Below are 11,839 nucleotides of genomic sequence, written 5' to 3'. Positions count from 1 at the left end.
TAAAATTTGTTTATATAACTGGAACTAGAACTAGAAATTAGAAGAATGATCGACAGGATATCTCTGTAATACGAAAACGGGGAAAATTAATTGAAGATATAGAACAAAATTTTTTCATAAAATTCATTGTTTTTGAGAAAATTAAATTTAAAATGTTATCAGATATAGGTATACTGAAACAGTTCTTAGCTAAACATGTTCAAACACTGTTTCCTTCAAAATGAGGACTTAAACAAAAAAATGTTTATTTATGTTTATAAAACATTTTTTATTTATTTTCACATGTAAAAGAATCTCTTGTTAATTGTTTACTTATTTCAATTTGTACCTAATCGGTATTAGCGAAGTTCATATACGTATAGAAACAAATTTTTAAATTTGATTAAAAAAAAAAAAAAAAAGAAAAGAAAAAAGAAGCACAGTACGAAAACATTTTATTGCATATTTTCGACTTATTTTTCACACAGAATCACCCTCTTATTATACCATACTTTACAAGTTTATGAAAAAGACTGAAGTCAAATAACTAAAATTGAAAAAGTCTATAAATTGTATAACTATTTTTATATCAATTAATAAATTTAAATAATATATAATTATATAAAACATTTTTTGAAGAAAAAAATAAACCTTTAGCGATTTAAGAATACAATGTTCCAATAACCATGGTGAATAATGAGTAATGAGTAAAGGAGCGATTCTACATGAAGAAGTTAATTGAAATTATAAAATACAATCTTTTCATACGATGTTTACTGTTTTTTGATAAAATCGAATTTGAAAAAATTATTTAGCATACATAAATTTGGCTAATTGCCGATGAGTAGATAATCAGTAGGAGGTTATTCTACATGTGAAAATAAGTAAAGAGTATAAGATTAAAATTCACGCGTGTTAAAATTTGTCTATTTAAGCCATTTAAGGTCTTGATTTAAAAAAAATAGAGTTTGAATATTTTTATTTAAGAATGGGCCCGATACATACGTATTCGATAAATTTTCAAATTTAATTTTCTTAAAAATGAAGCGTCTTATGACAAAATTTTATTTTACATTTGCGGCTTGTTTTTACATGCAGAATAATTTCCTGTCGTCTATTCACTCCTGTTTAGTTCAGAACTAGATAAGTTCAAATATACGTGATAAATTTTCGAACTGTTTTCTTGTAAATGAAACTTTATATAAAGAAATTTTATTCAACATTTTCAATTTTTTCACACAGTCGCCCCTTTGTCGATTTCTCCACTGTATAATGCTCGATATTGCCTTACTTTATTGTTGCTATTATTGCATAAATGGCCTAAAAAGATTTACTTTTATCAACATAAAAAATCCAACACTGGGATTTTATTTTATTAAAAAAGTTAGTAAATAAGATGTTTGCAATATCTTTTGATAAAACGTAAGATAATTTCATCACTGTGAAGTTATTTCATTTCATTCTTTTATAGTTATACATTTCCTATAAGTATATTACAATGTCATACATTACTTATGGAAGACTTACAAGTCGATGTTTTACTCTATGATTGTTAATGATAGGGAACGAAGATAGAAACGAATTCGTTTAAAATACAAAATGCGATTAAAATTTTTGTTCAACAATCTTTACAGAGATAATAACCATAAAAATTGTATATCTAAGTTAAAAAGTATTCAACAATTAATTTACTCACAGGCCATTAGTCGATACAGTATCATTTAATTAGACATTCACGTATTTTTTAAACAAGAGACCAGTTAATTTAAAAAGACGCGCTTGTCGTCCTTGTTATTGTACAAAATGTGAACTGATTTAAGTAATTCCTCAGGAATGTTTCCACATACAAATAATACTCAGCAGCTGATTATTTTTAATGGTTTTTGTGCTAAAGTTTTAGCATATTTTCCTTTTTTTAATCATTTTTAGTGTCATAGACTCCGTACAATATATCACATGAAAATGATAAATAATTGTTGAAATGTTCAATTACATGATAGATAAACGATAGACGATGTTCAGTCTCGCAAATGTTCATGATATAAATGCCGGAAAACAACCTCTTTCGCCTCTTTGTTACAATTTATTTAGTTCAATGTTGTTTATTTTCCGAGCAATCAGATGAATTTTTAGTCTATCTCGGACATCTAGCTCGTATTATGCAACGGTAATGCCAACCGTTTGAAGGTAGCCTCTCAGGTGGTTTGCATTAGGTTCTGGAATTTGGTCAAGAATACTAAGTAATTGTCTTGGTGACAATCTTGCTAATCCTTGTGCTAAATGTAAACGTACGTCGCCAATAGCTATTTATTAAAGAAAAATAAAATCCATTAAATTGATTAAATCTTTAACAGTTATTTATTAAAATATATTAAAAGAAATATAATATAAAAGTATTTTATTAAAGCTAATATAATAAGATAAAAGTATTCTTGTGTTAATACCTTCCAGAGGATCTTTTGGAGGATTTTTTCCACAAAGCAGTTGACTATACCCTACTTGATACCCAGGCGTATCTTCAGTTTCTGGGAATATATTATCTTCGGATAATGTAGTCTGATCCTGTGGTAATTCGAAAAATTCTACTAATGTTGCTAATAAACGGGGATAATATGTATTATATGGCCTTTCTAATATCATTGGGCAATCAATTAGTAAATTTGACATTCCCACAGCAGTTACTTTTCGTTCGATATCACCTGATACTTTTTGCATATCTGCTATTAATACGCGTTCTACAACCATACCAAACATTCTGCAAATATATTATTTATGTATCGTGAATATTGATTAACTTTAATCATGTATTTATTTTTTAAATTTTTAATGGAAAAGAAACTTACCGAGATTGTATTTGATCTATAATTGTAACCAAATTATTTGAACCATATCTAATGATATAGTACGCAAAAAATACGATTAGACCCTTTACAAATTTTGTCGTTTTCGAAGATGAAAGTCTTTGGAACAATAGTACAAAAATTTGTTTCATATATGGTTCTAATACATTCCTAAAAATATTATGCTATTATTAATATAGATGATAAAATGACATAATAAAAATAATCTAGTGAGAAAACTTACGGTGCAAAATATTCAATAATACTTTGTAATAATAGGAAACCTTCGTGATCATTAGCCTTTGAGGCAATCAATTTTTGGAATACACCTAATAAACCATTTGTCTTATCTTGTGCTACGATATGATGTGCACCATGGCTAATGAAAGCTCTTAACAATCGATTTAATGGGTGAATATTAGCTTGGCGTTCAAATAAAACGGATGATAATAGACAAGGGAACAAAGCCAAATATGCTTCTGGCATATCCTGTGTCGTTCGTAGTTCCAGAAGTAAAGCAAGGATTTGAAAAACGTACGGTAGAAATTCTGAATGAAAAAGCATTGATTAGAAAAGATAGGGAATAGAATTATGTCAAATGAAATATTTTACCTAAAACATCTTGTTGTAAGATTTCTTGAAAAATTGGGAACAGTGCTTCTTCAAATGACGATACTGCAACCTTGTGTGTTTTACAAACGATTCTAAAATTATATTACGTATATATATTTTAATTTTTTTGTTTCTAATGTCCCCTCGTTTGCATTCCATTTTATTCTTATTGTATAATTTATATTACTTACTTAATTGATAAAGCAAATGTTTCGAAGAGATAATGGTTAAAATTGGGACGACTTGGATTTTTAGATACAATAGAAAGTTTTTCTGTAAGTTTTGGGAGAAGATCTGCTAAGAATGGTACAATCACCTCTTGTAGAACACCGAAGCTTCTCATGATAGCTTTCATTACATATTCGTTTTCTTCTGAGCCAGGTGTATTTAAACATGCAAATAGACCCTTTAATAAATCCGACGTCAATGGTGATAAATCATTTGCTTTAACTCTATAAATAAAATTTGGCAATTTAGAAAATATGCACATCGAAATAATGACATTAAAATAAATCATAAGTAATATATTTAGAGCTATTTTTCATGAAAGAAAAGCAGTCTGCATGTATACTTTTTTCAATACCCTTATTTATAGAAGTCAGTAGGTTTTCATTTGCCGAATGTCAATATATATTCTTGGATAAAAATTCTTATTATGACATGAAGGCCATAAGGTCGGCGAGAAAATATTTCAATTCGCTAACATTTTTTGTTATATATGATCAGGTCGAATATTTGTTTTTTTCGACCTTCTAAAATTTTTTTAATTATAGTCCAATGTTTATAGATTTATTCTATTTCGATAATTCAAAATTTACAGACCAATAGCTTTTTTATGAAAAATATCTCTGAAAATTTATTCAATAGCGACATTACTTATGACTTAATGTAATATTGTTGGTAAATAAAGCATCGATTTTCTTACAAAGGTGTATTATCGGGTCCTTTCATTGCGAGTATTTTTTCAATCGTGCAAGCAGCATATGTGTGAACAACGATATTTGAAGCACTTAAATGCCTAATTAATTGTGGTAAACTACCAATTATCATTTCTCTTGGCAATATTGATCTGAAGGTCATTATAAATTTAATTGCATCAGCTTTAAGTACAGAAAATTCATTCACTGGAAGTAATATTCAAATTTTTTAATGCTTTAAGAGATTTATGGAATAAATTTAATTTTAGTAAGTTTAATGAACATATATGTACCATTTGGTTTGACTAACTCCGGTTCAATATGTTGCATTGCAAATTGAGGTAATGAAACAAGCTCACTGCTCTGCGTAACACCATGTTTTTGTGTTTGAGCTTTGCTTGCACTACTGGTGACTAGATAAATTGCAGCATCCTTACTGCGCCAATTTTCAACTGGTTTATCAGCATAATTTTGTAACATCACCTAACAATTACCAAAAAAAATGCAATGATATGTATAAGTCAATTTTGTTTGCATGCTCTTGTTTACTTACCTGTATATAGGCACCAAAAATTTCCATTATTTTCGCTTCAAAATATTTAGAAAGTACTTTAACTAAATCACAGGCAGCACGTCTTCGTGTATCGACATCGCTACCCTCAATATCTCGCCTGATATATTCCTCAGGATTATCCTCAAATAATTCATTATCTGACTCTATTAAATATATTAAATTTTCTTTTTATGTAAAGTAAAAGACACATAAAGAATATACTTTTAATATAAGATTAATAGTAATTACCTCTAAATTCCATATTAGGTATTATAACCTTTTCACAAATATTACTCAAAGTGGTTGGATCTTCGAACAAGTTTCTATACTGAGCACGGTCAGCTACTGTTGCTAAAAATTGCAAGGCATTCGAAACTAGCTACAAGAATATAAAAAATTAGATCAATTTCAATATGTATACTATATATAAAATTTACTTACAGTATCATATTTTGGTTGTTGCCCAGTCGATGTTAGTAAATTCCATACAGCAGTTACAAATTCAGGTAAGTATGGTTGAAACTCTTCATCATATTTCTGAGCATAAAGGCCAATATTGTCACAAACTTGCGACTTTAACTGTTCAATTACTCCTGGTTCTTCTTCGTCCTATGCATAGGTCAAACATTGTAACATACACATATTAATAGAAGTAAAAATATAATAACAAATTTATATGTAACACTACAGTAGATTGCAGAGAGGGAACATTTGTATTCAACAAAATATGAAAATTCCTCATCCACACAGCCATATTGTCTTCAAAAAATTCTGGTAAATCCTAAAAATAAAGGATATATAATTTTAGTAAAGAAGCTTAACGCTTTATATTGATTATATCGTCTGTATCTTTTACTCACTTGGAAATTAAGAGAGTAGAACACCTTGGATAAAATTACCAAAGAGCTATATATAACTTTCAATGCATCTATATTGTTTGCATGTACTTGCATTAGATTCATTGTAGCCTAAAATAAAATTCAAGGGAATAATTAATAAAGAATAATTAGAGGAGAAACTATAAAATAAAATTCTTACAACAAATAGATCTGTCAAAGGTTTAGCAAATCTATCCAATACAAATTTTATCTCAGTCCATAGGCTCTGACTTTTAAATTCATATCTATATCTTTTAAATAATGAATGTGCTGTATGTAAGACACCATTGATAACATGAAAATCGCCTGTATTGAATTTATCAACCATTTGGTCGATAAGCTCTGGCCATTTATTTGGGAAATCATACTTTCCAACTATTGAAACAGCATCAGATAACTGTTTTTGAACAGAATCAGGAGAATGCAGCATTAGATTAACAATTAATTTTTTTATAGCATCCCTATCTTGTGCATGTATACGATCTACAGAGTCTTCTCCCTAGGTACAGATAAATTATGTTATAATCAATGATTAATTTATTAGAAAAATGTTCTAATAAAAGTTACATAAATAATGTAAATAATTACCACTTTCCAATTACGTTTTACATAATTTTTAAATGCAACTGCTCCAGCGATTCTTATAGTTATATTGATTTCAGACTTATCCACAAGATGTAAAAGAAGTAACGGATAATTTTGATTTATTTCAACTGATTCTAAAAATTTTTCGGCTAAAGCACGAAAACCAAATAATTCATGAATTCAGTAAAATATGTGTATATATACATTTTTTTTTTTTTTTAATTTATACAGAAGAAATATAATTATAGAAGTTATTTCTCTGTAGAAGATTCATAAAAAATTAAAACAGAAGACCAAAATCACAAACTAAATATTATAAACTACGTATTTTGTTGATCTTAATCAGGTGAAAACATAATATTTTATCAACACAAATTATGTTATTTAATAAAAAATGGGAAATCGAAAATACAGGACGTCTTTCGATGTCTTTCTGGAAATTCGATCGATACATATCTATATTTAAAACGATTTTATTAGTATTAAGTTATCTCTGTTTTTTAAATAGTTGAAGGAAAAATAGAGTAAAGTATTTGTTGATATCCACATGCCAAATTTCCTCTAATAGCAGACGAATCAAATTGCAAATGATGATTAAAGTAATTAAATAAATTTAAAAAATTTAAATATAAATTATTTTTACAAATAAAAATATACACATGTTCTAGATTATATAAAATATTTTCAATTAAGAACTTCTGGTTAATAGAGAGGTTATATTCACCTGGCCGTCTAACATTTACATCGGGACTAAGTGTATGCTTTAAATATTCACTGAGTGTAAGCAAATTGTCATCGGTGAGTTCCATAATGGCTTGTTGTAAAAATTCTGTATACTCTCAATTCGAAAAAATATGAAATCTTCAGAAAAATATCTTGAAACAACGCAATACACCGGCTTTTGATAAATTCAATTTTCTAACCAATGATCGTTGCCTGTTGGCGTTAGCGCTTTCTACAATGGTTTACGCGGGAAAAGTTTTTGTTGAAACCAAGCCGAATAATACATTTTATCTTATTTGTGTAGATTATGATAGTAAAAAATTTATCTGCAAGGAAAGGATAAATTGAAAAAGACAATTGCAATAAATCATGGATGTACGGTTTATTAAAATTCACATTAATCCTTTTTTTTTTTTTAGTAAGAAATGAGATTTATTGAGGTTGAAAAATCGATAAATTCGTGTTTGATTAATTATTAAGCTTTAGATTGCATGATTATTTTCGTACAATTATAATTCAACGTTACTTGCTTATATATTTTTTAAGAATGACATTTTATATCTAATTTAAAAAAGTAGAAAATAGGAATGAACTCTTTAAGTTCCAGGTTTTAAGTAAAAAAATTTAAGATTCGTAAGCTTCATGTTTTATGACAAGCAATACTTGTATCCAAAAACTGCAAGGTATGGATGGTGAAAATAAATAAATAAATAAATAAATAAATAAATAAAATAAATAATAAGTAATAAATACAAATATTAAATTTATTTCACAATTAATAGAAAAATTAACACTTAGGCCGAATATTTAATTTATATTCCTATTTTATATTATTATTCTATTTCAAAATATAGGATATAATAGTATAATAAAATGGTGGTATAAATAAAACAATTTTAATCTTTATATTGTATATGTATTTTAATATTGCAGTATAATAGTAATATATATTAACTTATATTAGTAATCACTTATTTTGAACATTATTAAGTATCATTTTCTTCTGTTTAATTTCATTCTCCAGCTTTCTTAGCATATTTTGAGCACACGTAATTTGCAATAATTTATAAGTATTAATTGTCCTATATATAGCATTTAAGAGACACACAATTATTGAAAATATACCTGAATTGATAATTATAGCAAAAATTAATTACGCTTACGTTATATTCGTCAAAACGAAATTAACTTTCAATGCTGTTTCAGTTTCTTCAGAGTTTGATATTGTTTTTAGGTTTGATAATTTTTCTGTAAACGTTGGCAATTCGTTATACAGTTGTCGATACTGCTTTTGAAATTCTTCAATTTGTTCATGTAAATTTTTATTTGTCTATGAAAAGGATACTAATTATTTATTATATATTCACAATTATAAGATATAATATATTTACGATGAGGAATATATATAGATGAACGTACATATTCTGTCTGTGCATGCAGAAAATTGTTTGTATACCTTATGCCTTTAATTCGAAATTTATCGCTGAAAATGAAGAAAACTTCTCATAAAATTATTATTTTTTGTCAATGATTTTTTATTCATTAAAGTAAACAATTTCTTTAGAAAGAAAGTCAAACCATTGTTTCGTGAAATATGTTGTCCTTTTTGTTATTAAATCTTTCAATTCTTGTTGTTTAAGATCAATCACATTTGTAGCCTTCGATATTGATTTTTTAAGACTAGCTTCTTTTTTTTGCAGTTCCAAATATTTCACCTGACCTGCCCAAATGTTCATCGATAAAGTAGACAAATGTGAGTTCCAGTAATATCGATCCTTTTTCTGTTTGCCATTCGTTTCTTCTAACTCAGTGAACTTTCAACGAAAGAATGAAATGTACAGTCAGTTATTAATAAACTCAACTTTATTTCATACAAACGGAAAATAAAAATGAATGAATAAAACGACTACCTGTTTAATTAGATAATTAATTCGATCTACTTGGTTACTAAATTCTTCGTAAATATCTTCCATTTTCCTCGAAGATTCAGTCATATTTTGTTATTTTATTAATATAATTTAAGCTTTTTAATCTACTAGATGATCCATCAAATTTTTTGAATTTTTATCTATGCTTATCTGTTGAAAAGATGTTATAGCTACAAAAAGTACGTCTGTCGAGACCTCTATAGAGAAAACATCAAATTACATGCATATCTATATGTATGTATGTATGCATGTATGTATGTATGTACGTATGTATGTATGTGATCGTATATTATGTATTATATTAAATATTATGTATGTAGATCATATAAACAGATCTCGATATTCGCTAGGGAAAACCGACTGAAAATTAAGTCGTGACTAATTGCGAAAAATCAACATGGAAGACAAGGAAGTCGTCGTTCTACGCATGCGTGATATGTTATACATATTTCAGACAAAAACAGAGATATTCTACTCATCTCTGTCTGTTTCGCAAGAACGACGAATTTAGTGACCTTCCATGTTGATCTTTTATGACTAGACCTGACTCGATTTTCGAACGGTTCTCCCTAGCGCGTATCGAGACCTGTTTATTTGATCGTGAACGAGGTAGGGATAATATCAGAAAGGAAATTTCTTCTTTGATAACACATATGTTAGGTTTAAAATGTTTTTAAATGTTCATAAACATATTTTTAGGACATGGTCTAATCATTTCCAAATTTTTTTTATCATTTTTAATTTTAAATAATTTATATAATATATATAATATACAATAATTTATATAATAATATTTATTACAGATATATAACTTTTATCATTAAATAAATAAGTAAATAAATATATATATATATAGAGAGAGAGAGCCACTAATACGAATCGAATTGTCATTAATGTTCAAAAGACATCAAATATTATTGAAACGATGCAAATCACGGCATTGTACCAAACTTGTCAAACAATCGGATTACGTTCAGCTGTGCGATTAGTAATTAAAACGTCTGCGTCATCAGACGAATACTATTTATGAATATGAATCTATGCATCTTTCCAAATATAGGGAACGTGTAATTTAGAATTTTAATTTATGTACGTATTATAAATCGTAAACGATTGATCATTTTCACAATGATATTTTTAACTTCATTTCGGTCGATACTATGTAATACTTGAAAGATTCTCGATTAAATTTTTTTCTCCTTCCCGTGAAAATCAAACCAAAACTGAAGTATGCATTTTTGTAATCCATACGTGGTAAGATTTAGTGATATACGAGTAGAATAATCATTTTTTTTTTCAGTTTGTATTTCGTTTATGAAATTAGAAAAAATGTCCTTCTATTTAAGTAACATAAAATGGTAAGTAATAAAATGTACAATTTTATATGCTGAAAATTTTAACAAAAATAGTAGGAATAACGTAGTTACATAAATAGCGATTTATTTAAGTAATTTCATGTAGATGATAATTATATGTGTAAATGAAAGTAATATTATTATAAATAATTATATTACACTAAACTCACATTAGTTACAATTATCAATCGTTTAGAAATAGTGCTTTTTATTATTAATAATATTTTAATTTATATTTAATTTCATAATAAGAAATAACAAAGCAATGTTAATAAAGCGATATAAACAACAATGATATTTATTTATCTAAACATGATAGCAAAATCGATAACGAATAATGGCCAGAAGAGTACATTAATTTTATAGTCACTAAAACTCTGAAGATCTTTTTATTATTAGAGAAAAAGAAGAATTCTAATTTCTTCAATTGGGACTCGAAAATTCAGTTTCTCCGATAACATTTTTCCAATTATTGAATATAACAAGGAATGTTCCATATTTTCTAAAATTTTAAATCGATAAAAATCACGAATGAAAATGAAAGTTTTTTATTAATTACTAATTAACATTTCATTTTCTCTAATCATAATTTTGTCGTTATTAAGAGATTAAAATTTCTTTAATCAGTCAAAACTGCAGTTGGAAATTAATTATTTATGTATTAAATATCTATAACACGAAAAAAACTTTTTTTTTTAAATCTTTTATTTATTTGATGAAAAGATTTCCTTTTCTTTTCAAGGCGCTTGAAATTTTACGTAAAGTTTATTTCAGCTGTGCAGATATTCACAATATTTATATTGACAAAGTAAAAATATTGTTAGATTTTTCCAATAATATGCTTTTCCAGAGAGATTTCTTCTTAAAAAATAAGTTTTTTTCTTAAAAAATTATAAATATGGAATTAAGCCAATATAAGATGCAATAATTCAAAAAACAACAATATTGTTCAATTTACTCGACTTGGATCTTCTTACGCAATAACTTATCAATTTATAACATCAGTAAATTGACAGGTTAGAAGTAGTACGTTATAGATTTCTTTTTCATAATCTTATAAACTTAAACAGCGTAACTAGATAACTAGTAATTTGTAAAATTTACTTTTAACGTTCCATTAATTTTATTATCAAACATGTTATTATTATGCAAAAGAATTTATAAATACTAATGGCTCGAAACTTCTAACAGCTCCAACTTATAAAGTTTCATTAATACTATAATAATATTGGCGAAATGACAAGTTACGAGTTATAGGTTATAGATATCTTTTTTACAACTCTACGTCAACTAGGATAGCTGTACTTCTGTTATGATAATATAACAATAAAGAAAATTGATTAGTAATGCTAATAACTTGTAAAGTAACATTTCACTAATAATATTAATGGAATAGTGGTAGAGGGCTCTGATGCGATTAAAAAATTGAATTGAAAGCTCGGGGGTTTTGTACTGCATGTTTCTATTTT

At 26.8% G+C, this 11,839-nt stretch overlaps 2 protein-coding genes and 1 long non-coding RNA gene across 4 annotated transcripts; 1 reads left to right on the top strand and 2 right to left on the bottom strand.

Moving 5' to 3' along the window:
- Positions 1 to 941: 941 nt before the first annotated feature.
- On the bottom strand, positions 942 to 7,285 carry LOC122566492 (exportin-2). 2 transcript variants are annotated; one of them, XR_006316539.1, is made up of 17 exons: positions 7,089 to 7,285; positions 6,368 to 6,513; positions 5,940 to 6,278; positions 5,762 to 5,869; positions 5,590 to 5,682; positions 5,343 to 5,510; positions 5,151 to 5,280; positions 4,902 to 5,065; positions 4,642 to 4,831; positions 4,357 to 4,555; positions 3,623 to 3,883; positions 3,432 to 3,523; positions 3,064 to 3,367; positions 2,823 to 2,990; positions 2,424 to 2,734; positions 1,676 to 2,282; positions 942 to 1,299 (listed from the first exon to the last, which is right to left on the bottom strand). XR_006316539.1 is itself a non-coding variant. In XM_043723813.1 (16 exons), exons 1-16 carry the CDS (start codon positions 7,171 to 7,173, stop codon positions 2,137 to 2,139), a joined length of 2,904 nt encoding a protein of 967 aa, XP_043579748.1. In that variant the 5' UTR covers positions 7,174 to 7,285; the 3' UTR covers positions 942 to 2,136. The 2 variants fall into 2 exon arrangements, 1 of the variants encoding a protein (XP_043579748.1); XM_043723813.1 differs by having other exon boundaries at positions 942 to 2,282.
- Positions 7,286 to 8,054: 769 nt separating this feature from the next.
- Positions 8,055 to 11,692, bottom strand: LOC122566833. Its single transcript, XM_043724648.1, has 6 exons — positions 11,329 to 11,692; positions 8,998 to 9,165; positions 8,666 to 8,901; positions 8,507 to 8,570; positions 8,251 to 8,417; positions 8,055 to 8,169 (listed from the first exon to the last, which is right to left on the bottom strand). Exons 2-6 carry the CDS (start codon positions 9,079 to 9,081, stop codon positions 8,055 to 8,057), a joined length of 666 nt encoding a protein of 221 aa, XP_043580583.1. The 5' UTR covers positions 9,082 to 9,165; positions 11,329 to 11,692.
- Positions 9,518 to 11,011, top strand: LOC122566839. The gene is made up of 3 exons (XR_006316636.1): positions 9,518 to 9,624; positions 9,819 to 10,243; positions 10,316 to 11,011. It is a non-coding gene; the product is annotated as an uncharacterized LOC122566839 (long non-coding RNA).
- Positions 11,693 to 11,839: the final 147 nt, after the last annotated feature.

Source organism: Bombus pyrosoma, linkage group LG4 (assembly GCF_014825855.1).
Source record: "Bombus pyrosoma isolate SC7728 linkage group LG4, ASM1482585v1, whole genome shotgun sequence".
In the NCBI taxonomy this organism is placed as follows: domain Eukaryota; kingdom Metazoa; phylum Arthropoda; class Insecta; order Hymenoptera; family Apidae; genus Bombus; species Bombus pyrosoma.
The sequence above is the reverse complement of the archived record's forward strand: the minus strand, read 5'-3'. Positions and strand labels throughout refer to the sequence as shown.

Bases quoted from the DNA above. Each gene is read 5' to 3' on its own strand.
- LOC122566492 (XM_043723813.1), bottom strand. From the start codon at position 7,173: ATGGAACTCACCGATGACAATTTGCTTACACTCAGTGAATATTTAAAG. The intron at 5,683-5,761 runs GTGAGTAAAAGA...CTTTATTTTTAG, and splicing joins TCTACTCTCTTAATTTCCAA to GATTTACCAGAATTTTTTGA. The intron at 5,281-5,342 runs GTAAGTAAATTT...ATATTCTTGTAG, and splicing joins AACAACCAAAATATGATACT to CTAGTTTCGAATGCCTTGCA.
- LOC122566833 (XM_043724648.1), bottom strand. From the start codon at position 9,081: ATGACTGAATCTTCGAGGAAAATGGAAGATATTTACGAAGAATTTAGT. The intron at 8,571-8,665 runs GTTTGACTTTCT...CTTCATTTTCAG, and splicing joins ACATATTTCACGAAACAATG to CGATAAATTTCGAATTAAAG. The intron at 8,170-8,250 runs GTAAGCGTAATT...TGCTATATATAG, and splicing joins TTCGTTTTGACGAATATAAC to GACAATTAATACTTATAAAT.